Source organism: Argiope bruennichi, chromosome 4 (genome assembly GCF_947563725.1).
Source record: "Argiope bruennichi chromosome 4, qqArgBrue1.1, whole genome shotgun sequence".
Taxonomy (NCBI): Eukaryota; Metazoa; Arthropoda; class Arachnida; order Araneae; family Araneidae; genus Argiope; species Argiope bruennichi.
In genome coordinates, this window is record NC_079154.1 from 137,634,317 (window position 1) to 137,661,956 (window position 27,640).

The window sequence follows — 27,640 nt, forward strand, 5'->3', positions numbered from 1 at the left end:
GCAAGAACTAAGAAATGCTGAAACACGACAGTGTTGAAACTCAGTATTGAGTGCTGTAATTCCAAGCTGGGTACTACGCAAGAGAGAAACCGAGGTTAAAGAAATTTCTTGTCAACGCTTGTTTTGATCTCTACTCAACTGCTCAACGCAACTTGTTTGGTTTAAAGATCATCCGGGAGCCTGAGAGAGGGCAAATGGCGACAATGAATGAACATTTAGGATGGAATGAACCTCAGGTTTCTCCTTCAAATCAACATGTAGATCGCCTAAAATTATTATATCCAATGGTAGATGAAAATGAAACCCCTCTTCCTAGATCGTGGAGTCCTAAAGATAAATTTACTTATATTGGTTTGTCTCAAAATAACTTAAGGGTACATTACAAAGGTAGGAAAGTTTATTCAACTTCGTATCTTTCTGTCTTGTTTGTATAATCATGTATTACGTTTTTCAGTTGCTCCTTTGTCTCACAACCAGGTGATCTTCAAAATGCATGTGCAGTGTTGATTTAAACGGTAAATTCCAGCACTTTTAGATATATCCAGATAACGTCAGGAAATTACGAAGTTCAATATTCCATTCACCAATTGCATAAAGAACATTTCTTATTTTTATTAATTTTCATGTAATAATTATTCTTTTATACTGAAATAAGCAAATTTACTTGTAATATCAGTTGAACTATTCACGCTATGGTATGTTTATTTATTTCGCATTATGTATTTTCATTCTAGAATTTCTTTGTTTTGAAATGTTTATCACTTTCAAAAAGATATAAAGAATTTTTTTAATTCTTAATCACTATAAAAAGTATGATAACAAATCATTTGAATGTGATTAATATATATTTTGCTCGTTATAATTCATGAGATGAAATTTTATTCACTATTGCATCCATTGATATCGCAGCTTGTCCCTCTGAGATTTTTTATTTTTAATGTTAACCCTTTATAATTTGGTAGAATTCTTCATCGTGTCAATTTTTTTTTAATTAAAAATACGGGAAGACATTCAGTGTGTCATGTGAACATCCGATTTTTAAAACTGCATAGCAACTGTAGGGGATACGAGAGTTGTATTGTTTCCTGTATTCTCTGATATTTCAGAACAAATTTTCTAGTATATATAATTTTTAAAATTGTTTAAATTAATAATTTCCATATCACTTAAAGTTGTATGAATTTAGGTCAAGTTATGGTTCAACAAATAATGCAGTCACTGCATTACAATTAGCGGAATTTACACAGATTAATAGACTTTTTTTTGGGGGGGGGGAATTTATTTTATTATAGTTGGTTGTTGAAAATTTAGATTTTTTTTACAACTTTTATATGTTTTATAATTGCTTTTGAGATTTATATATTTTATAATTTGCATCATATTTAGCTATCAGTTTGTTTTAGGTTAAAACTTATGCAATTCTGTTCAATATTAATTTTTATATATGAATACATTTTATTTTTATTCTTTTTATTTAAATAGTTCCTTAATTTTAACTTGCTTTAAAATGCATGTAGATTTTTTTTTTCAACTGCCATTTGTTTCTTTTATGTTATGTAAATTTTTTACTTATTTTATATAGAAATGATATATTGTAATTAAAATTAACAAAATAGATAGAATCTGATTTTCCAACTGAAATAAGTTACTGAATTAGTTGTCAGTCATGATGAAAAATATGATATAAGTAAAATGTGGACGGGTGTCACTTTCTGACATGAAATTAATTATTTAGTAATTGAAAGAAAAAATAAAAAATTCTTAAAATTTGAACATTTATTTCAAAGTAAATTCAGGTATTAACATAATTGTATTTCATTCCAAATTTAATGCCTATTTACCTACAATTATTGCTTCATAAAACTAAGATCCTGATACTGTAGCTATTTTATTTAGAATAATATTTTTATTTATTAGCTTAAATAAATATAATTGTATTAATTTTTTAATTGTGTATTGATTATTTTTTGGAGGTTTTGTTTCATATCAATGAATAATAAAATATTTTCTCTAGGATCTGGAAAGAACCATAAGGATGCTGCTAGTGTCCGGGCAACTCATCCAATTCCAGCTGCTTGTGGATTATATTATTTTGAAGTAAAGATTGTTAGTAAGGGCCGTGATGGGTATGTTTGTCTTCCACTCTTGGTTTTCTTTTGTTGAATTGTGTAATTAAATTTGAATTCCAAATATTAGCATTCAATATTACATAACTAGATCAAAGTTCTTTAAAAATTTTAAGATATTTATATTTCAAGAAACAATTTTGGGAAATAATGGATATATCTATTGTTGAGCTTAAAAACTTAAGTTATTGCTAAATTTAAATTAATATTGCTCAAATTGGGATAAATATATTGTTGAATTTCATATTAAATATATGTTTACTTCCCGTTATTAAGTTCATAAAATTTATATAATTTATATTCTTTAAGTTATTTTTGTGAAATGTTATTGCTTAAGTGTATTGTTAGCAATTATGTGTTTTTCAGAAAGTTTGAACTCAACATTACTAAAAATTCACATCCATCTTTATATTTTAATGGTAATGGATACATTTAGATTCATCAATTATGATTTTACATTATTTCTAGAATTAAATTATGATTTTTTAAAATAGGACTTTGTTATTATATGACATTAAGATGTTTTAATAAAGATTCAAGTATCAGCAACTACCATTTCATAGAGAAAAAAAAATATTTATTAAATAAACTCTTTTAAATATTTGCTTTTTTTTAATTATCTCTAAAAGCATTTAAATGTGCTTTTAGTCTATATGAGTGAACTGTTTCTCTTCTATAAGCTTTATATTTCTGTTTAAAGGTATATGGGTGTAGGTCTTTCTGCTCAAGGAGTGAATATGAATCGATTACCAGGTATCTTTTTCAGTATTTATTTATTACTAGCCGCCTTTGGCGACCAGCCGGTTCGCCAAACTTAATGTTTGTTAAAATTTTAATAATTAAATATTTTATACAATTTCTACTTTAATAGCTTCTTCATCAGAATATTTTAAAACTTCAAATTTTGATTGTCATATAATTCATTCATAATATTATAAAGGCCTTCAGTCATAACGTAATATGTATCTCTCATTTTCTGTTAGCACCCGTAGAATTTATGCTTCAAATTAAAGTGGAAAGAATTAATCTTCAATTAATATAATAATATTTTTTACTGAAACAAAGCATTTTTTTATAAGCTGATTACTGAAAATAGAGTCACTCAGCATTTAAACTTTATGGGCACTAAAGAATATCTTTCTTAATTTATGTAATATCTCAAGAGTTTGTCAACGAAATTTTCTTAGATTCATTATGAGCAGATCGATTAATTAACAATGTTTAGTTTTAAATGCATCAAACACTAAGAAAATAAAACGAATCGTTTAAAATAAACGGTTGAAAACAGGTTTTAAAAAAACTACTTAAAAAACGATGTACTTAAATCTATAAGCATATACAAAATATATATAACTAACATAAATACAATTTACTTACAAAAGCATGCGACTAACTCAAAAATAATTTAAATCATCCATTGATAACGGTTGTCATGGCAACAATCAGAACAGAATGCGCATGCGTGAATTTTCTTCCCCAGTTACGTTACGCAAATACGTGATTTTTTCTACGCCAGTTGGGGTAACGCTATGCGGATTAGAAATTTTTAATTTCCTTTATTCTGTTTTATTTTAATTCAAAAGTACTTCAGAATGAATCTGAAAGATCGATTCATTAACAATGTTTAATTTTAAATGCATCAAACATTAAGAAAATAAACAGAATCGATTGAAATAATCCGCCGAAAAATTTTAACCCTAGCCTCATTTCTGTTGGGAGAAAAAAAAAATTAAAGCCTTTCTCATTTGGCGGTGGGGAAAAGGGAAGATTTTTTTTGGCGAAAAAGTTGGCGGTGGGGAAAATGGAAGATTTTTTTGGCGGGAAAGTTAGTTTTTAATTAATAATTAAAATTCTAATTAAAAATTCGAAAAAAGGAACCCCAGGTGCACATTCCCAACCTCCAAGGTATACATGTACCAAATTTGGTAGCTGTAGGTCAAACGGTCTGGCCTGTAGAGCGCCAACACACACACACATTGAGCTTTATTATAAGTATAGATGTTTGGTTTTATAGAATATAGTTGCTAGAACAGTTTATTGTAAAATTATTTTGACTCAAAAATATTATGAAAGATAAAATATTTTTTCAGTTTTTTTTTTTTAACTTAAATTTTTGTTTGCACAAGAATTACTTTTATTTATCATCTTTTTTTACTGTGGCATTTTAGGTTGGGACAAACATTCATATGGCTATCATGGAGACGATGGGCATAGTTTTTGTTCTAGTGGTACAGGTCAACCATATGGTCCAACATTTACAACTGGTGATGTCATTGGTTGTGGTGTTAATCTCATAGATAATACTTGTTTTTATACAAAAAATGGGCATCATCTTGGAGTTGCTTTTTCTGATCTCCCAGTAAGCATTAAAAAGAACCTTATTTATGTATGTGTATCTTTAGATAATAATAAAAAAGATTGATTAATAATAATAAAAAAAATAATTCTTTTACTTTGTTTTGCATAGTTTATGTGTAGTTTAAATAAATATTTTATAAAGTTATATAAATAACTATGGTTTCTTATTCCTGAAGGGGAATGTATGGTTACTTTAACCTGAGGTTTTCTTTATAGTTGTGTTCTTTAACCCTTTCAACCTTAATAAGCATACTTGTCCCAAAGATTTTTGTGTTGGATATGAATACATAGGTTATTGTAGAAAGAACCATTTTTACATGGAATTAAAATTTTTAATTAAGCCAAAGTAAGGTTGAAAGGATTGAGGAAAGTCCTTGATTCTTCATTAGTCACTTATTTTCATCTTTAAATGATAGAAGTCTTCCTAATCTATATATCTATATAACCTAACTAGCAGTACCCATACAGCATTGCCCATGGCATAACATTCATGAGGAAAAGGTAGCTTTAAACTTAATTTTTCCTTTTAATTAAAAATAATTTAAAATCAATTTGCTAATTTTTCTGGAATTTATTAGTGACTTAAGGAAGTAAATGAGCATTCTGTAAGAAATGGTCAAATTGTAATGAATTAAAAATGACCAATAGACTCAGAATGTAAGTATATCTCTTAACTATTGCTATTAATTGAGGATTAGTTTATAATTTAATAGGGTAAGAACCATTTTTTGGCCATATTGTGCCAAACCAACAGAAGAATTAATATTATCTAAAAAAAAGTTTGTTTAAATGATTAAAAATGAAGCTAATCAAGTAATCATAGTTCAAATGATATCCAATGAATTTTTTAAATGAAAAAAGTTTATTCTGTGGGATGTTACCAATTAATGTTGAAAGATCAATTTGAAGTTGCATCAAAATATTGTAAGCATTGAAAATCTAAAGAAGAAAAAAACATTCTACTAGAAAATAGAGTGCAATCATAATTTGGATTCACATGAACCATTAACAGATTATTAAACTGTGTGATACAATTACTTATCGAGTGGTGCAGTAAAAAAATACAAAAACTTAAAATTTCTTTGCAAAATATTTTAACTTCTGGAAGTATTTATTATTAATGATTAACTATCATAACCATGACATAAAAGAATCATTTTTAAATATTATTAATAATGTGATAAAAATAGTGAAATAAAACTTCCAAGGAAATCTTCATGATATCTTGTGATATTGATTGGAATCATTTTATTGATAAGTATGAATTTTAATTATTAAAGAATTCTTATAAAATATTGTAACTAAGATTTTTTTTTTTTATGTCACAAAGAAATAAAATCCTCACAGTGTGTATGTATATATATATATATAGATCGCTATTATTTTCAACTGACAAATCTAGATACTTTTTTAAATGAACAATACAGTAAAAAGCATTGCTAATTTGATTTTCAAAAACCAAACAGCCTAATTTAAAACTGATGGCGAAATCAAGCTTTAAGGGTTGAGAAAAAGCGAGCTTTTGTTAAGGTTGCTAATTACAGTTAAATTGAAATTCTTTTGGCAATCATATAACCAGTTTGGGAAATATTGCTTAAATAAATATGAAATTCTTTTGTTAATATCCTACCAAGATCTAAACTGAATGAATGTATAGTTATAACAATACATGATAAATTTCCAATTCATATTAATCATCACTAAATGATGTAAAGCATACCTACTGTCGTTCTCCAAAAATAAACAGCTTTTGACTTTGTGTGCATTCTTAAATGCATGAATGATATAAAATTTAAAAGAGTTGACGAATTATGATCACTTTTTCTAAAAATTAAACATATAAGGACAATTCTGATAAGTTTAATATATTTTCAAAACAAAGATCAATTAAGAATTAGATCTTCCAATTTGTCCTCTGTATGTTATTATGTACATTCTGTGGAGGTACTTTTTAAAAAATTTTAGTGACTCATTAGTTCTAAAATATGGATTTAACTCGGTTGAAAGTTCAATGCATAATATATATATATATATATATTAAATTTCTGTAGAAATCTAAGCAATTCATAAAAATATATGGATCATCTTGAAAGCTATCATAATGTTTTCTTGGTGACCTTATCGTATACTTCTTCAATATCTATAATTTTGATTTAGTTTTGTTGTAAACTGAAAAAATAATTATAAAAATATGCAGTGGATGAATTTTGCTTATCCAGCTAACTTCATTTTAAAATTATATTTCAATTCATGCAACTTGGCAATCTGCTCTTTGACAATTTGATTTAATTTTATTGTAAAGGCATTATAGTTACTGTTTTTTCAAAAAAATGTATTCCTATAAACAAATTTTTTTAAATGAAAGAAAGTCTAAAATTTTAAAATCATTTGGCAAAGATAAATGATTACAATACTTTATATAATTCATACAAGAAAAATCATATTTTTTTTTCTTCAATTTAACAAATAATTCTGCATGCCTTAAATCCACTTTCTCTTTATTAATATTTCCAGAACATTCTAGAGAATTAGATTTTACAATAATTTTAAGGTTGCGAGAATTAAGGTAAATTTTTAGGGAGCCTTAACCCACTTTCTTTTTATTAATATTTTCAGTACATTCTAGAGAATTAGATTTTACAATCGCTTTAAGGTTGCAAGAATTAAGGTAAATTTTTTAGGAAGGGTTTTATTTACTATTTTTCTATGAGCTGAATTGTGCCTTGTTAAATTAACGCCTAACGAAGTATTTTATTTCTTGAATATTTAAACGAGTTATTATTTTCGTTTAACTTAATAAATTTGCTTTTCTTATTTGTCTTATTTTATTGCTTTCTTTATATTACTTTTTAAGTAAATGTGTTAACTTTTTTTTAAGCCTAATCTATATCCCACTGTTGGCTTGCAAACTCCTGGAGAAGTAGTTGATGCAAATTTCGGACAGTCTCCATTTGTATTTGATATTGAAGATATGATGAAGGTACTGTTATGCTAAATGTATTAGTTAATCTCTGAATCAAATTTCATTATGAATTCTGTGATTTTTCTTAGAGTATGTTCATTTTTTTTAAATACCTGTCAAATGGGCTGTAATAATTTTAAAATGTCTTTTCATTCTAAAATGAATTTCTCATTTTATAGTAATAAATTATCGCCATTGTATATTGTATTGAGTGATTTAAATTATTATTTTAAAATAGGCTTTAAAAATTCCTGTGTCTTTTTTGGATATATTTTATTTCATTTAAATTTTACAGAGTAGTATATTTTGGATTAATTAATTTTGTAAAAAGATAATTTTTCATTTTGCATTAAACACATTAGTTTATTTGACTATTGAAGTTGCTAAGTATCATTTAAGCTGTTTTTCTTTTTGCTTGCAAAGGAACTAAAAAGACGCACAAGACTCATAATTGAAAGATTTCCTGTGAATGATAAGCAGGTTGAGTGGCAGACTACATTACATAGGTATAGTTGTTTTCTATTTTCACTAATTTAAATTATGTATTTCTCCAACTTCTCTTTGAAATTCTGTGTGAAGTATTTCTTGAGTTGATAAATTGTGAATCATTTTTAATGATAGCTGAAAATATATTCAAGTTGCACAATACTTTATGTGATAATTAAATTAAATACACAATTCTTAAACAGTGAAGTTTTAAAAAGTTAATGTATCTATAACAAATAAATTAATTCATCCAGTTGCTTTTTTTAAAAAATTATCTGTTTATTCAAATTTGTAGTTATATGTTTTAGTTATTGTAAATAATTGTTTTGTTTGCAATAATAGATTTAAAATTTGAACATTTTTTAGATTTTTATTTCTCACTTAATGAGTATAAGAAACTTTCTGTAAAAAATCATTTACATTATGTTTCCTTCTTTTTAAGCATGTGTTTCTTTAAAAGCAATATAGTGAAAGCTTAGAAAAGTACAAAAGTTTTTATATATATTTTTATGTTTATGTTTTGATATTGTTGAAACATAAACCTTCATTGGTAATAGTAATTTCTTCGTATTAAAATGTCTGTTTTATTCAGTTCCAATATCTGTTTAGAAATTTAAAAACGCAAAATAAAATCTCTAAAATGTTATGTTAAGAACGATAGTAAATTCAACCGTCTCTTTAAAGCCTAAAATTGTAGTTTTATGTAAAATGCATTGAAAGGTCTTTAAATAAATTTACATTAAATTATTTTCTTTTTAATTTTTATTGCATTTTTTAAAAAATATCCAATTTCTTTGGTTTCAAGGTTTTTAATGTAAATTATTAATATTTAGGATTGTTCAAACATATCTGGTCCATCATGGTTATTGTTCATCTGCTGAAGCATTTGCTCAAAGCACAGGACAAAGTTTTTCAGAAGATATACAATCAATCAAAAATAGGCAACGTAAGTTTAGTGAATTTCCTGTTTTATTCTAAGACATTAACAATGAACTTAATATAAAACTTCAAACATTTGCTTGACAAAACCAAGGAATTATAGCATCTTCAATGGATAATTATTTCTGAAATTATTTTTTTATAATATAAAACAAGCATTATTCAACTTATTTTATGAGTTAATGAAGAATAAATTTTTACAAGGTATTTTTATTACTTGTGCAAAATTTAATTTATTGCTCAAGATTGATGCTACCTAACCAGCTTATTTAAATTTAGCTATGGAAAAAACTATGTATTTTAGGTAAGAAAACATTTTTTTTGATTGATTGATTTTTGAAGATTAATATTGACGTTAATTAATAAAAGATGATAAAATAATAATGACGTCAATTAATAAAAAAATACTTAAGACCAACTTTTGCTCTCTGTGTATTTAAACTAGCAAAACATTCTCTTATATTATATTTTAAATAATCAAAATTTTATTCATCATCTTGAACTAAAAAAAGTGCAAGTGATATCGTAATATGTAAATAAAACACTAAATAATAAAAGTAACCTGATTAGGTAACTAGTATTATCTTATTAGATAAGAATTCTGTTTTCTTAAGGTACTTTCTGAAAAAGACGATTAAATTAAATCACTTTTAAAGAAATCTTTTTTATAAATAATGTGAAAAGGTGTTTTTTTCCCCCAATTTTTATTATTAGTTTACACATTCCCTATAAATATTTAGATATCTTATTCAAATTTTCAATCATTAATAAAATATTTTTTATTCATCCACTCAAATACATTTTTTAAAACTTGTAGTGGATGACATTTGATGTTAATACAGTTTTTTTGAATATTAATTCATTAATTATTAAATTTAATTAATTTTTAATACTTTAAATAGAGTTTTAGCAGTTTGTAATGAAAATTGAAATCAACAGGCAGTAGCTCAATCGGTAAAATGCAAGGATTTCAGTATTTTTCATGTGAAGGTGAAGAATGCAAGTTCAATTCTTGCGAAAGTAGGAATTGACTTTAAAAAAAAAATTATATTACTTGTTATTTGATTGTCTTAATTTATTTTCTTCTCCTGAATGCAAAATATTTTCTGTCTTTATTTTGCAGAGAGACATAATTATAAATTCCCAATGATTGCTGTGTCAAATATTATTATGATATTTTAATCATAATTTTGAGTTACTAAGCAAATCTTGGAGAGGGAGGGGATTTCAGCAAGAACTAAATTTTTAGTAGCAGTTCATAAAATATATGCATGTGTCATGCAATTTCTTTTTCAAAGAATAAATAATGGCTGAAGAAAACTTATTTAGTCTCATAAATTAATCTTCCAAATTAATATTTAAATATTAATTTGGAATTTGAATTCTTTTTTAAGTATTTAAATCCAGAGTAACTAGTATATTTATTCCAACTTATACATGAAACTGTTCAGGTGAAATCAAAAGGTAAAGTTTATTTATTTTAAAAACTCATTTCTTCTAGTCAAAACTTTTCGGTTGAAATTATGTGCCTCAAAGTTGCATAATAATTTTAAGATAAAAATGTAAGTGAATTATTTTCATTAAAGAAAGAAATAATTGTTTTGTTTTAGTTTGTATGGATAATGGTATTACTAACAAAAAGTTGCTTCTCCCCTCCCCCCTTCATGCTCTCTCTCCTTGGATGGAAGTAATTTTAATAGCAAATGTATAATTGCATTTGAAACATAAATCGTGCGGATTAAAAAAAAAAGATAAAATTCTACTATGCTGCTTGCATGTTATCTGTTTTGGAAATGTGGATATGCAGAGGTTAAAAATGTGTTTTTCTGTTTAATAAATATTAATGTTTATCTACCTTTGATTTTATTTTTATTTATGATTTTTTTTTTAGAAATCCAAAAGCTTGTTTTAGCAGGGCGAATGGGTGAAGCTATTCAAACTACACAAACTTTATATCCTAATTTGCTGGAACAAAATCCTAACTTGTTATTTATGCTGAAATGTCGACAGTTCATAGAAATGTTGAATGGAACTGATAGTGAAGTCCGTCCTATGAAGAGTCCACGATCACAAAGTAATTCACCAAGTATGAGTCCTAATTACTCCAATATGTATCAATATAGGTCAACTGTTAATTTATCTTCTTGTAGTTCTCCAATGGTGTCTGGCTGTTCCCCAAGTAAAAATCATAGTCCTCATGCTGCATCAACATCCCCATTCATTTCGCCAAAATCTACTTCTCTCTCAGTGACTATCGAAAACAATAATGTAAATAATAATCTGACTGTGACCTTATCTTCCATTGAGGAACTCAATACTACAAATCGTGTGATGAATGGTGAGATGTTAAATGGCAATTCAGATGTTGCAGTGCCCACGAACTTAATTCACAGTGATGATATAGAAATGGAAAATTTAGATACTGTAAATGACAATGCAGAAGGTGCTAGGACTATGCCTTATGCAGCAAATGGAAGTGTGATCACATCTACGTATCAAAACGGAGATGATATAGAAAGTGCCCATGATAAAGTTGGAAATGAAATGGGTAAGTCCTTCATAACTTTTCTCTTAGAAATTTATCTTTTCTATAAGTATTTCAGTATGTGTAGAAAATATTTCAGTTCAGAAAATAGAAATCTCTTTCATGTTATTTTATGTTACTTTTATCTTGGCATTTTGAAATATTATTTAAGGCCAGCAAATAGTTATAAGAAAAGAATTATGTGTATTACTACTTCTGCTGCAATTTATATCTATCTTTCTAGTTTATAATTATGCATAAATGTCATTATCTTGTGATAAAGATATGGAGTTAATCCCAGAGAATTTTTATATTTTAGTAGAATCGTAATTTTGTCCAGAACACTGGAAGACTATCCATTACTGTTTTTGCCAATGTTTACCGTTTTGTAAATGATAAACACATTCGAAAGATAATCTCAAGCATTCCATGTAGTCAAATGATAAAAGATTATTTATATTGTGATATTATATTGTTATAACAATATAAAAAAATATGTAAACATGCGCATAAGAATTGTGATTAAATAATTTAATTTGACTTATAATTTTCAAAGCATCTTGTTTAACCTCCTTTTCAAAATAATTATATTTAAATTTTTAAATAACTTTGAATGATTTAAAAATTAGTAATTAATCCAGTTTTACTTTGAACTTTGTTATTTATTTACATAATAAACAACATTTTTTTGGTTTAGTTTTCTACTTTAATTAAGAGAATATAACTTGCATTTTGAACTTCTAGAATTATTGGTTCCAAAATTTCATGCAAGTCATCAATTTTAGGATAAAAATCGGAGTATCAAATTTGATTTATCTTGTTTCTTGTGTTTTTAATATTGACATGCGTGTGGAAAATAAATATACTGACTAGTCTTTAAAGGATTTGATCCGAAATTACATTCAGATTTATTTATGCATAGTGGCTAATTTATCTTTTCCTCTTTTAATAATGTAATAGAATTTTTTTTTTCTTTTCTTTTTGGATACAGAAGATTGGTCAGATGTTTTGAATATTTCTTTTGTCGAAAATGAATGATTTAAATGTTTTATTTTCATAATTCCAGTTTCTTTTTGTAATAAAGAAGATTGATATTCTTTTGAGAAACTAATAGTTATCTTTATCAAGAAAATATTTAGTTTCCTTTACTGAAAAGCTATATTTTAATTATTAGGTTACAAATCCCCCCTTTTTTTTATACTGTTTCTTTCTCACTTCTTTGGTTATATTTTTTTATGCTCTTGAAATATCATCTGTTAATAATAAAATTTTCTATGTAAATATATTATCTGCTTTCTTTCCTCCCTTTCAAATTAAGAACCAAGACTCCAAATATTATATCCTATCCTCATTTAGCAACAGGAATGATATTTTGTGATGTCATAAATAAGTACCTGTTAAATAAATTCGTTATGCTGCTGTCAGGTTTTTTTTTTTTTTTTTTTTTTTTTTTAACAATCTTGAAACTCTCTTTCTCTCTCTCACACACACACACAAAGGGGGGGGGGTATTTTTTTGAAAGTATTCCAACATGCTCACAAATGTTTTGAAACCATGAGATTTTATTCAGAATTTGTATCATTGAACTGAAACTTTTACATGAATGTATAATATTATACTGCTAGTGTTAAATAAAATATATCATTTAATTAAAATTTCTGTCCCAAGTTCTTTTCAAAACTTTGAAAGTAATTTACCAAATTAGAAAGTGACAGAAAAGCTTACTTTTATGAGAGAAAAAAAATAATCATCTTTAGAAGATTAGCCCTTTCTAAGTTCAGATTATTATGTTTATAAAAAAAAATCCTGGAATGACTTTGTGTGCAAAATTATTTGTTCTAGATTAATTAATTAATCTGATCATGTTGCCATCTAGCTCTCAGTAAGTCTCTGCAGACAAAATTAAAGATAGAAGTGCCTTTAATAACAAATTATTTGGCTAGTGACAACACATAGGTTGATTTTTCTGCTGTATATGAATTAGTACAATGTTATAGCAATTTAACGTATGATTTAAATTATTTATTAGATAACCATATTTTTTATATTGTGTTAATATATATATGTACAATTGTTATTCGGAACATATATACTTCATTATATTTCATCTTTTGATTGTTGTTTGATGATTTGATATTTCTTTTATAAAAGAAATAATGGTGTTGCAGTTCTATTGCTCTGAACAAATGAACCAGTTATCTGCTATAATCTGATAGCAGATAACTGGACTGAACTGGGACTTGAGTCACAGGTTTGATATCCATCATGTACCTGGGTCTTATCCATATTTAATAGTTCAGAATGAAATTTTGTAGTATATGTCTGCTTAGAGTTATTGATTATCAAGATATTTTAAATTATGAAGTCTGGTGCAAATTATCTCTTATATTGGTTTAAAATTGGATATTAATCCTACTAACTAAAAACTATGATTCATCATTAATGTGGTTAATTTGATAAAATCTAACTTTGGATGCATTTATTGTGAAATAAAATGAACAAAAATGCCAAATGATTACTCTTAATTTTATTAAAAATTATTTGTTTCTATTTGCTATATCGTTACTTAATAATTTTTGTATTTATATTCACTAAATTTTTGTTGTAAGTTCGCTTTTTATTACTTTATTAATAAGATAGCTTGCTTTCCTCATTTCTGAAAATACATTTTACAGTGTATTCATTGTGTGTGAAAAATTTATTAATTGCATACTTTGCTTCCCCCTTTCTTACAGTTAATAATGTAAGTTGTTGGATACATTTGCATAAAAAAGAACTAATGGTATTATGTAATGTCCTAGAATTTATACTTATGCTTAATTGTAATTGTTGATAATTGTAGTAATTTCACAGTATATCAAAGTAATCCTGTCTTAAATAGCTTTGCTTATCCTTTTTTTTAATCCACTAATCTTTAGATTATAGATGAAATGAAATGTGTTATTGAAATAGAGAAATACTGCTTCCTTTTTAGATCTAGTCATCATACATGGGATGATACTATTGGTCAGAGAAATAAGAGAATATAAACTTCTTTAAAGGAATGATAGGGAAATTAGTAGATAACTGTTGGTTAGTCTATATGTAGAGAGAGAGAATCTTCTGGTATTAAAATGTACGTGTTGCTGTTGAGAAAAAAAATAGCAGAAATTTCAAATTTTTATATTTTATTTAAAACATGCCATGTCAGATTTAGAGAAAATATTATAATTTACTTACTGCTAGAGATATTAGAAGTAAAAGGTAAATTATAATTGGTCTGTCTTCAAATATGGTAAAAAGAAAATATTACTGTTTTCAGAGCTTGTTTTACTACCTTCTTATGGACAAACTTAACTTTAAAAAAAGAGAGAGAGAAGTACAATATTAATATGCATAATTGATGAGGTGTTTTGCCTTTGTTAATGAATAATGCATATCAGAATTTTGACTTCAAGAATTACTTGTGTTTTAGATTACTTAGAGGAAATTTGCTGTTGTTAAATTTTACTCTGTGTATGCACATATCAAAATTGTTTTATTCTTTATCTTTAACAATTTTCTTTTACTTTATAAAAATGAAAAAAAAAATACTTAATTTATAATAAAGATAAAATTTTCAGTTTATATGTAAAATTAAGTTTTATTAGGAAACATAGATTTTCTCTTATTATTTTATATTTATTTTATTGAAGCTTGAAGGTAGCTTTCTAGTTTCTTTTTAGTTAGTTTGAAGTACACTTTAGAAGTTAATTGAAGATGAAATATTGAAAGTTTGTCTAATCTCCTCAGTATATTCCATTAATATATGTGAAATTTCTTCACTTCAAAGGATGGAATTGATTTAAGTTTTAGATGAATTTAAGTGCTGCATTTCATTTGGGAAAAGCGTGAATGTAAGAAAAAAATTTATTTTATTATTGAATTGTTTTGCAACTTTTGTCACCTTTTATGATTTTTAATCTGTTTCAGCCTCTTAATAATTTAACTAATCCTAAAAATAATTCTTACTCTTTGCTAAGCATGTATTTAAGAAATAAATTGATATTGTCAATTTTTTTAAGCATAAAAATGTCATTTTATCTATTTGATAAGCATTAAAAAAGAAGCTAACTTTATGCGTTTATAAAATATTGTTAGTTACTTTATTTAAAATATGTTACTTTACGAAAAGAATAAATTAGCTGTACAGTATTTCTCTTGTATTTAAACTTTAACTGTAGTTTACTTTGCTTTATGTGTTTTGTATCGTTTTAGCTGAACAGGTCAATATTTTGTTGTAGTTAGATTTTATTATAATTATAGATTATATGAACACAACCAAAGTGTGATATCAATTATTATATTTAGTTAATATTAAATACTTGCAAATACATTATCATTTTTGATTACATATATTGTGATTATTACCAACTTCATTATAATCTTGGACATACAATGTATTTAATTGTCCATGAGAAAAGCATGGATTTTTCCAAATTCAATCCACCTTCTTTTAATGGTTCACTTTGTGATCACATTTCATAATAATGTAAAAATCATCACAATGTATATGGAACCATAAGGAACTTACAAGGCATTAAAAAAAATTGAACATTAACATGCAACTTTAATTTATAAAAATCATAATATAAATGCACTCAAATTCACCTGTAAACATAAGCGAAAGAATTTCTTTTATGTGCTTTATGACGGCTCTTTAAATTCGCATGTGGTATTTGTTTATAGTGAGCAGTGGAGTTTTATTTTCGCTGCAGTGTTGGGTATTTCAGTTTGCAGACCAGTTTTTAATGGATAATTAAATCTTATAGACGAATTTTTCTCTTTTTGCCATTAAAATGTCGAAACATCGAAAATGTTTAAATGAGCTTGAAATGATGGAAGTGATGCAAAATATTTCAGATATTCATTCTGAAACAGATTCGGATAGTGACACTATAATATATTATAGATTATTAAACAACACATTGATATTTCGGTAACTTAATAGTGAAAATAAACCCCTCCGACTCTGGACAGACACTCATGAAAGAAACTGCCAGCCTCAGTGAAAAGTGGGCATTTGCACTTCCTGTCACAAAATGGTTAAAAACTATGAAAAATGCTCTTGGACATAGAAGGGATATCGAATAATGTATTTTTCAACTTTTGGTCAAACTCTTTTTCAAATCATGTAAAGTTCATAGTTTTAATTGAAAATATCTCTGCTGATTTTACTTATAATTTTCATATAGCATCCTTAGTGGCATGATATCAACAAATTCAGTCACTTTATTATAGATACTCATTAATTCTAAGTTAATAATAATTTTTCATATTGATATACAGGGACTTTATGGATTACTCTGTATATTGATATGTAAAATTTTTCTGTTACAGAGATGTTATTTTTAATACAACTGCAATAACTGCTTTTTCTTTTGGTGGTTTCTTTTTGCTATATATTTACCATGTACAATTTTCAAAATTTTGTGCCAAATTTAATTTTATATAAATCATTTTTTATTACTTTTCAAGCATTGAAAGCAAAAAGTTACCTATCAACCTTTGTTATCAGTTTATTTTATCATGAAGTTTTAATTTTCTGTTTCCCAGTCATTTTTGACAAGTGACCACTTAAATGTTTTTGATCTGAGGTTTTTGTTTAATTTTTAAAAATTATAATTGAATATTCAATTTTAATACTGTTTTTCTTATTAAAATGCAAGTTGTAATAAAGAAAATACATAATATCCTAAGTGAATACCTATGTCATCAATACAGGAAACCAAAAATGCCTATATTGCTTGTAATATTTTGTAACTAATTTTAAAATATAATTTTAAACTAAAAATTATTCTTCAGATATCGATACACCATCTAATAAAAAACAAGTTTGTGGTGGCAGTCAAGCAGCAATAGAAAGAATGTTGCAGTTTGGAAGAGAACTTCATGCAATGAGTGTTGCTTTAAAGAGGGAATATGGTTCCAATAAGGCCAATAAGAAAATGTTGCAGGTAAGTTTGGGGCATTGATTTATCATTAAATGTTCAAGATATAAAGTTTTCTAGCCATTGTGAAATTTTATACATTTGTTTTAATTATTCTTATTCGTTTTTATTTACTTTTTTTAATGATCATAAAGATGAATTTGGTGTTTAATTTTCCATTCTTTCTGATATTTGAGAGTTTGGAATTTTTTCTACTTTTGTGTTCCCACTGGCTGCATTAATTTATTCAAATTTTGATTTTATGTGAGTGCCATCATTTGGTAATGATTTTAAAAAACATTGTAATTTTAAGATTCTACAATATTTATTTAAATTTAAAAGTAAACCAGTAGAAAATAAATAAAATTATATATAATAAAAGCATTTTTTTTTAATTTTTTTTTTTATTATTATTTCTTTTACAAGGATGCTTTCAGTCTTCTAGCCTATGCAGATCCTTGGATAAGCCCTGTTGGTTTTCAGTTAGATCCAGTACAAAGAGAGCCTGTGTGTTCAGCACTCAACAGTGCAATTTTGGGTATGTAATTTCATCATTAAAGTAATTATTTTTATATGCTTTTATTAAATTTGACATACTTTATTTTTTGAAGATTGGATTTTTTTAATTAATTATTTTCATGTTTTTGGTATACTAGAAATCTGAATATATATAAAATATAGTTTTGTGTTTCCATTGACAATGTAATATTTGAATATTTCTAAAACTTAATCAGTGATTAATTTTATTCTTTTAAATTTTTATTTTATAATATTTATAATAATGAATTATAAAAATACATTAAAAATTGAAAACTGTGGGAAAAAATAGCATACTTTTAGTATTGCATTAAAATAGTAAAAAAATCTTATAATCTAAAATTAGATTAATAAAGGTGGGAGGTTAAAATAAGGTTTTGTTTTGATGTTCGTATATTTTTTTGTAAGTTTCAATTTTGTTTAAATTTCATAACATTTTTTTCTTCTTATTATTATTATTGATAAGTTTCTTTGTAAAATCTTTATTCTCATTATTCAAAAAATTTTCGTTATTGAATTTTTATCTAAGATTGAATGTTTTTTTTTTATCTGAAGTTGTGTAGATGTTAGTAAAAGAATGTTAAAAAATTAGTTATAAATTTTCATTATATAGCAATATTTTTTTTAATTCTACATCAAAATTATGCGGTATTGATTTAAACATGTTATAAGTAAATAATTATGTTAAGAAATTTTTAAATTATTCAAAATAAATTTTAAAGGTGCAAAAAATAATACTTATATTAAGGGGACAGTGGACTTTGCAATAAACAAAAATGTGAAATTTTATTTTTATCATTTCATTACCAAAATATATGTTTATATTCAACTAAAATAGTATTCTAAAAAGTATGTTTTAATGACTTTCCGCAGAATGATATTGTAATTAGATTTAAATATCTTTGAAATGTTCCAGGTGTCTCAATTTTTGACGAAATTAAATGAAAATGGTAATAAAGATTTCAGTCAAACATTTAAAGAAAGGGAGGGTATGCATTCTATTTTTTGAGTTGTTAGATAGTTAAAAGTTAGTCTTAGTTCCGAAAAATATGAAATTCTTATGAAAATTCAATAAGTATGTATAAAAATATTTCTAAATAAATTTACATTGGGTAATAAGAAAAAATAGTTTTAAAAAAAATTAAGCCGCTTAGAATATTTTGAAAAATTTAAAAATTATATATCTTTAAAATGTTTTTCAATTCCTACTATTAATTCACATTCTTCCTATATATATTTATATATCTTGTTCAATATTCATTTATTAATAAAGTACTTTTTATTCATTCACTCAAGTTGAAACACATTTTTTAAAACTTGTAATGGATGACACTTGATGTTAATACAGTTTTTTCAAATATTAATTCATTAATTATTAAATTTAATTAATTTTTAATACTTTGAATAGAGTTTTAGCAGCTTGCGTGTTCTATTTGTCGAAATAAGTTTGTGAAGTATGCATGTTTAGTTCTTGAGAAAGTAGGAAATGACTTTTAAAAAAATTTATGATATTTGTTTTTAAGAAATTTGATGTATTTATATTTTAATACATATGCATAAAAAATTTCATAACCCTGACTGTCATAATTCCAGTTCCCTAAAGTGTCTAATAATCCACTGTCCCATTAATAAAATCGACTATGTACTGTTGCATTACAAATATATAAATTCTTTTAGTATTTATAATTTTGAATCCATGAAGTAAGTCATTTTTTTCATCTTGATTTTACTATAATGAAAATTGCAGAATCTATTCTCTTAATACATAGCATTGATTTGTTGAAAAAAATAATCACTTAAGCCAACATGTGTAAAAGAGTGGACAGTAGCAAAAATTAATTATGAAGTATCATAATTTCATTTAAATGTTGAGAAAATTTTAAAATTGAATCAAATTTTCAAAAAATAATTTAAATGCTTCAAGTTTTATAGCTGTGATATCTTTATTGTTATTATTATTAAGAGTGTAACTTGCTCTTAATGATTGTGATATTCATTTGTTGCAGATATTATAATTATTATATTTTATTTATTTGTATTGTTTATCAAAATAGAGAAAAGTAATTAAACCTATAATCTTTTTTGTGTTTTTCTATTTTTCACGACATTTTTTGTAATTTTGACTAATTGAAAATTATAATGAATTCATCAATATTTCTCTATCTGTATGAATTATAGGTAAAAATTGCTGTTGAAAATTATCTGACATGGAACTTTTCTGCTGAAACACCAGATTTCAGCTTTTTCATATTCAAACTTTTAGTGCTTTTGAGATTGATTTATTTCTTTTATGTAATAATTCTGCACTAATTTTAATATCACAAGTACTTTTTATATGAATTCATTCATTTTGTTATTAAATTAATCATTTATTTAACTCTTCAGCGTTTATATTTGGCCTAATTCATAGTTTTGTAAAGTTCTTTTTTTTTTCCAAATTCTGTTATGACTGAATGATTTTAACACTTATGCTTTAGTTATCTAAAAAAATTCACATGTATATATATATATATATATATATATATATATTCGCCTAGAAATTATAAGAAATTTTAATGTATTTCTGTTCTGTTATCTTCAATTTCCATTTACTCTCAATATTTTTAAAAAAAAAAAAAATACAGATTGTTTAAATAGATAGTAATATTTATTTTTTATTCTCCTAAATAACATCAATAATTTTTAGATATATTTCCACTTTAAAAAAAGAAAAAAAAACAAGTGATTAGTTAAATTATTTAAAATTTTTCATTTGATTTATCTAAAAAGAAATTTATTGAGTATATTTTATTCATTCAGGAATAAATAAACTGTAGTTTTATTATTATTCTGGATAGAGTACTGTTCAAATGTTGACCAAGTTTTTTTAATACTATAAGCATTAAATTATAAAGATTTTTAAAAAAAGTGGGCAAGATTTAATTTTTTTTAATTGGTCATTTTGTGCCATGAAATTTAATGCCATGAACTGTACTCTGCAAATTAATAATTCTACTAAAATGTGATAAGAATTGTAGTTTTTTGCATGAAATTGTATATGGTAACAGTATTGATTTATATATATAAAAAATTAATATGGAATATGTTTTAGTATGGTGTAATTCAACTTGGAAGAGTAAAATTATTTCTAATCAGACTGTTTATTAGTGATATTAATTACATCTTATATCTAACATAAAAACTTACTGCTGATAATTGTATACTTGTTTTTTCTGAAATGAATGCTTTAATTTAGTTTGCTCATTGGTAAGAGGTTTCTTGAAAAAAATAATCCTTAATGTAGCATAAATCATTTATTATGAAGAACTTCTGAAGGCTTAATATACCTATGAATAGTTTCTTATCAAATATCCATTATACATTTTTTTTTTTTTTTTTTTTCCAGAAATCACTTTTTCAAATAATTTTTTAAAACCATCAATTCTATTTCAGTCATGATTTATTATACCGAAGGAAATTGATGTTTGCCAGAGGATGGGGGGATAAATAGTTATGCTGAAAAGTTTTTTAGAAATGTTTGATACAAATGTTTCAAAATTTAAAAAAAAAAAAAAAAAAAAATTCCAGATTTTATTGAAAACGAAAATTTAGAAAAAATATCTTTTAAGTGTAATTATGATAATCCCAAACACATTTCCCATCTAGACAATCCTAAATAAAAAAAAAATCATCTACTAAAAAGCTATATCTATTACATACTGAAACCATTTCAGTTTTAGAAGTGTTGCTCAATTTTTACCAGAATTTGTAACATATAATTCATGTTCTCATTCTTTTCTTTGATTACCTTAGAGGAAGTATACAAAAAGGTCTTCTTGCATTTTAACTTCTTTTAATTTATTAGACTTTAGGCCCAATTTGAATGTCTAGTGAACAAACTTCATCCTTCCATTCTGACACCTTTCTACAAACAGTTTCCCATTCAAGCATATGCTGGGAAATTTTGTTACACATCAAAAAAAAATTTATTTTTTAAATTATATTCGCTTTTGCTTAGTACCATCAAGCAATTCTGAAATCTTCATAAGACTTGTAGTACTCTTCATTGTTTATAATGAAATAATTTTTCCAACATTTAGCAGTCTTTCTTTTAAAATGTCTATAGTAGTTGAAAAAACTAGTTTAACTTACACAAATTATTTCAAGTAAATAAGTCTTTGGGTATCTCTCTAAACTCTTTGTATTTTTTTTTATTTGTGTGTCAAAATGTGCTTCATCATTGCAATGTCTTCATTTTTTCTTCCTTCTGCAGAATAAAATGCCTTGCAATTTAATGGCATTAACAGAAATGGTGTGACATCTTAAATTTTTGGGATTATATTTGCATGGTTTTAAATTTAATCTGTTGAAAACTACTAAATTCAGTTTGATTCATTATACTTTGAAGTTGTTCCTTTCATTTGAAAGCCATTTTCACTTTTTTTATACTTGGTTTAAGTACTTTTTTTTTTCTTTTCATATAGTTCCATTTTAAAAATTGGATAAATGAAACATCACTTTCTAACATTAAGGGTATCAACAAATTACTGTAATCAGTACAGGAAAGTTCATTGCTTAAGATTTGAAGAGATGCAAATTTTTCCTGTAACAGCTATCATAGGAAAATTAATAAATGTTTCTATCTCAGAAATCTTTACTTATATAAAGCTAAATCTGCGTGTGTTGGCGCTCTAAAGGCCAGATCGGTGCTCTGCAGGCCTACCAAATTTGGCACATGCATACCTTGAAGATCGGGAATGTGCATCTGAGGTCCCTTTTTTGAATTTTTAATTAAAATTTTAATTATTAATTAAAAATTAACTTTCCCGCCAAAAGAATAAGGCTTCAGGGTTTTTTTCCCCCACGCTAAAGAGGATAGGCTTAACAAATTTTCGGCCGCTTATTTCAAAAGATTCTGCTTATTTTCTTAAAGTTTGATGCATATAAAATTAAACATTGTTAAATAATCGATCTTTCAGATTCATTCTGAAGTACTTTTGAATAAAAATAAAACCGAATGAAGGAAATTAAAAATTTCTAATCTGCATAGCGTTACCCCAACTGAAGTAGAAAATTCACGCATTTGCGTTACCATAATTGGCGTTGAAAATTCACGCATGCGCATTGTGTTCTGATTGTTGACAACTATTTTCAACGGATACTGACTTGATTTTCAAGGCTTAATATGTTTTCGACAGATTATTTCAAACGATTCTGTTTATTTTTTTTAATGTTTGATGCATTTAAAACTAAACATTGTTAATTAATCGATCTGTTCATGATGAAGCTGAGAAAATTTTGCTGAAAACTTCTTGAGATATTACATAAATTAAGAAAAATATTCTTTAGTGCCCATAAGGTTTAAATACTCAGCGACTCTGTTTTCAGTACTCATATTTCAAAAAAAAAAAATGCTTCGTTTCAGTAAAAAAAAATATTATTATATTAATTGCAGTTTAATCATTTCCACTTTAATTTAAAGCATAAATTCTACGGAAGCTAACAGAAAATTAGAGAGATACATATTACAATATGGCTGAAGGCCTTTATAATATTATGAGTGAATTATATGACTATTAAAATTTGAAGTTTTAAAATATTTTAATGAAGAAGCAATTAAAATGGGAGTTCCATAAAATATTTAATTATTCAAATTTTAACGTGCATTAAGATTGGCGAACCGGCTGATCGCCAAAGGCGGCTAGTATATTTTTAAAACTTGAAGGCACTGATAATTTTCTAAAATTGTGGGTTGGAAATAATTATTCCAAACATGTCCATGTAGAAGTGGTATAGAGCAAAAGTACTTCCTTTTATTGCCTAGTAGTGACCATCTGAATTAAAAGATGAATGATGAAATAAAAATCTAAAACTTTCAGAATGAAATGTGAGCTGAAGCAGTTATGAGATTGGTCATGAAAATTTATGCATAAATTGTTTTTAAATATTTAAATTTTGTTGAATTCAGTTATAAATGGGGGGGGAAATAGGTTTAAGATTCACTTTTAACCTCTTTTTTGAATAATAGATGACAAGTTGATCCATAATTTTCAGCCATAACACGTTTTGTAAAATCCTATTTTCTCAAGGAATTTTGTTCATTTTTTTTCTAGTAAAAATAATTTCAATTTTATTTTATTAGGTGTATCGTAAACTTTTTATTCAGTATATTTTTAAATTTTTGACAGGGAAAGCAAAAGTATAATCGTTGGATAAAATTAGGTGTTCCATCAGGTTGTAACACTGTGTGGATCGTGTCACGCTATGGGACACGGCGGGACGCTATGCTGGAAAGAGAACACCTGTGTGTTCGTTTCCTGTTTTCCCTTTTTCATGGAAAATTAACTCAATGCAAGAAATATTGTTTGGAAAGGTCAGAATTCTTGGAAATAACCGACCCTTATTTTGGGTCTGAAGGGTTTTTTTTTGTTGTTGTTGTTGTTTTATCAGTAGCTTTGATCATCTTTACTTAGAGCTTCACAGAATTTTCTGCTATTTATTTTGAGTTTCGCTAACGTTCGTTTTATATAATTGTGTAAGTATTTTTAATTATATATATAATATTATAACTTATTTCTTATTTTAAATATAACTATAAATTTTTTATTATAAATTAATTATATCGAAAATGGCACGGAGAAATCAACTCCGAAAACCAAAAATACTTCAAGCATTGCTTTCCAATAGCGAATCCTGAGCATGCACTTGTTTTGCACTTCGTACAGGGTTGCCACACCACGGAGAGAACAAGGAATTTAAAAATCGTCTTAAAAAAAGCGCGAAAATGCAGGGAGATTGAACATTTTAATAAAAACTTAGAAAATACAGAGAATTTCGTTTCTTGGTTTTTTTTTTTTTTTTTCCCATTCCATGCCGATCTCTAAAGAATACAAGAATAAAAAATCGTAGTCATAGCTTCCAAAAACGAAGCATTATCATTCGCGATTGTGCAATACGGAAACTCGTCACTTTTTTACTCTGTCCACTTCTTTTCTGTTTGGATCATTCCAGTCTCGATTTGCGAGACAGCTGTGCTTTTTACATGCGATTCCCAAATTGAAGCTAATGAGCATGCGCGAGACTTCTGTAACTGCGTGAAAGAATTGAATATATTTCTCTGAGAAAGCAGCACGGTAAATTTTAGTCTACCATATTCCAGTTTATTGAATGACTTGTTTATTATTTCAGAAACTGCGAGCTTATTCAAAGTTGATTAGAGAATTTTTTGAAAACTATGAGCTGCTCAACATCCGTATTGAATACGAATTGGACAGATTAAAAAGATCAATCCTAATTTTCTGAATGGGTTCAAGAAGTTCCACAAAATCAATTTGTTATCTACTGCTCGCTTTGTAAGAAAATAAAAAGCCTAAGTAATATGGGAAAAGGGGCACTTAATAGACATGCCAAAAGAGGGAAACATATAAGATTGCATGTCAGTTTAATAGAGTCATCATTGCTGTTGAACTTAGTATCTAAAAAGTATACAGGGAAAGATAACATGTTAAATTTAATGTCCGAAAATAAACTGATTTCTAACTTTTTAGTAAAGAATAATCATTTTAAGCTGAATTTTTATGGGCATTAAAACTTGTTGCATCACATTCGCCTTTTAATGCATTCAATGACATATCGGAAATATTTTCACACATGTTCATATGAAAATGAAGTAGGTGAAAAATGTACATCAATTCATACAAAAATGTCGTACCTTATAAGTTAAGGATTAGCTCCATGAAATTGGTGTCTGAATAATCTGGAGAAATTGATGCCTTGAATAAAATACATAAAGTGGCAAAACTGAATGAATAATTTTTTAAAAAATCTTTCCTTCTAATGTTTTTGTTGTTGTTATTGTACTTTATTTCACTCAAGTTCTTAATTTTGGGTGACTTATCATAAAGAGCATGAAAGGTAATATATCCATCCCCCCACCCCACTTAATATATAAATTTTGTCTTGCTAAATTCTAGGTAATAAATAAAGGGAAATTGTCTTTTTTTCATGTAAATATAAACCTACTTTTATTATGCTATTATTTCATATGATATTAAATTGCTTTCTTTCCGTGCTTTTTCTACTCTTTAAAATCATATTACTTTATGATTAGCATATGAGTGCTATTCTTGCATTTCCTTGTATTTTTAATATGCATACAGGGAAAACATGGGTGTTTTTTTTTTTTTTTTTTTTTTTTTTTTTTCCCCAGATTTGTGTGGCAACCATGTTTTTTGCTAAATATGCTAAAAAGGTATAAAGTATTTTTTTTTTTTTATTTCAGATTCTAAAGATTTACTTATTTTCGCACTTCACTGCAATGCTAGCTTAGTCACGCTTTTAAGAGCTCTATCAGCATAGTGTTTCATCTGATGAAACACCCCAAAAATCAAAACAATAAGTAACCTGTGTACTCTAATAGGCCTAAATAAGTTTGTTTTTTTTTTTTTTTTTTTTTTTGTTCAAGTTTTAAAAAAGTTAAAGGGCAGTGCATTACAGCAACAAATTATATAATAAGTCATATATTCATAACATTAAAAATAGGTGACCCCATTTAAAAATATGAAATTAAAAAAAATAGATGTATGAATGAATTTGTACTTGTTTGTATCGCATTATATTATTTATTTATTATGTTTTAAAAAATTTTTTGAATTGCGTATTGAACAGTAAAAATCTTTAAATGAAATTGCCTCGCTTCTTAAATATAATGTTTATTTGGGTTTTTTTTTTTTTTGTCTGTTTCTTAGAGTCTCAAAGTTTACCTCGTCAACCACCGTTGGAAGTTGCTATGGCACACACTCAAGAACTTGTGAGATTGATGTCTAAAGCAGGACTGGGTTCATGTGCATTTACTAATCTTGATAATCTCCTCCAGTGACTGATGCTTGGATTAGATAACCACCTGAAGTTGGGAATGAAAGGAATAGAGAGCAAATGTTTGGTCATAGCCTTTTCCAGGCTATTTTAAACAGAGGACTGTTTTCCTTTGATTGCACCTGTACTTCATTTGAATCTAATATTTCTACTCTCATCTTGGCAACAAGTTTGTAGAGCAATGTTATAGCAGCATTGCTGATAATAGCTGTGGTGATTGAATACTTTAAGCAGGATTGGCACAGCCTTGAATGTCTCAAACCTCAAGATAGTATGTATAATTATCTTGAATTTTGTTGACTGCAGAAAGCTTAAATGTATGCTGACACTGGCGTGTATATAACTAAGCTATATTTTGAGATGGATTATCACACCCATACTGTTTAATAGAGTTATATGTTTTGCTTTTTGACATTATGCAATTTAAGGATTCTATATAGGCTGTTGTATCCTGGTTTCAATAGGAATGTTTAAAGTTCTTGCATGTCTTTTAGTTTACGATACTGTATGATTAACATTACATTTGAGTCATTTTACTTTTATCTTTATGCAAATGATTATCAACGTTATATGATTTGCGAAGTGAAATTTTTTTATATTTCTTTTTACACTTCTCAGAGAAGATGCTAATAGAAAGTTATTTAATAAATTGTAATGTAAAAAAAAAAAGAAAAAAATCATTAAAACTTGAAGGGATTTGAAATGTATGTTTAAGGAAATTTTTAAGTAAATAAAAATACTTTTAATGCAAATTTATGTAGTTATTTATTACTTTTTTTTTATTTTTATATTTTCTACAGAAAAAATTTTGTATTGCTTGTCTCATTTTTGAACAAGAAGAAGGCAACTTAATTATGCTATTTATTTTTTAATATCTGAATAATATTTCTGAAAAGGTTAAGATTGA

The 27,640-nt window shown here is 26.1% G+C and overlaps 1 protein-coding gene across 1 annotated transcript; it reads left to right on the forward strand.

The window, feature by feature from the left end:
- LOC129965798 (ran-binding protein 9-like) lies at positions 1-27,431 on the forward strand. Its single transcript, XM_056079994.1, has 11 exons — positions 1-387; positions 2,015-2,126; positions 2,827-2,879; positions 4,295-4,485; positions 7,363-7,464; positions 7,870-7,952; positions 8,766-8,878; positions 10,763-11,419; positions 17,219-17,370; positions 17,770-17,881; positions 26,607-27,431. Exons 1-11 carry the CDS (start codon positions 195-197, stop codon positions 26,735-26,737), a joined length of 1,899 nt encoding a protein of 632 aa, XP_055935969.1. The 5' UTR covers positions 1-194; the 3' UTR covers positions 26,738-27,431.
- Positions 27,432-27,640: the final 209 nt, after the last annotated feature.

Bases quoted from the DNA above. Each gene is read 5' to 3' on its own strand.
- LOC129965798 (XM_056079994.1), top strand. From the start codon at position 195: ATGGCGACAATGAATGAACATTTAGGATGGAATGAACCTCAGGTTTCT. The intron at 7,465-7,869 runs GTACTGTTATGC...TTGCTTGCAAAG, and splicing joins ATATTGAAGATATGATGAAG to GAACTAAAAAGACGCACAAG. The intron at 11,420-17,218 runs GTAAGTCCTTCA...ATTATTCTTCAG, and splicing joins TAAAGTTGGAAATGAAATGG to ATATCGATACACCATCTAAT.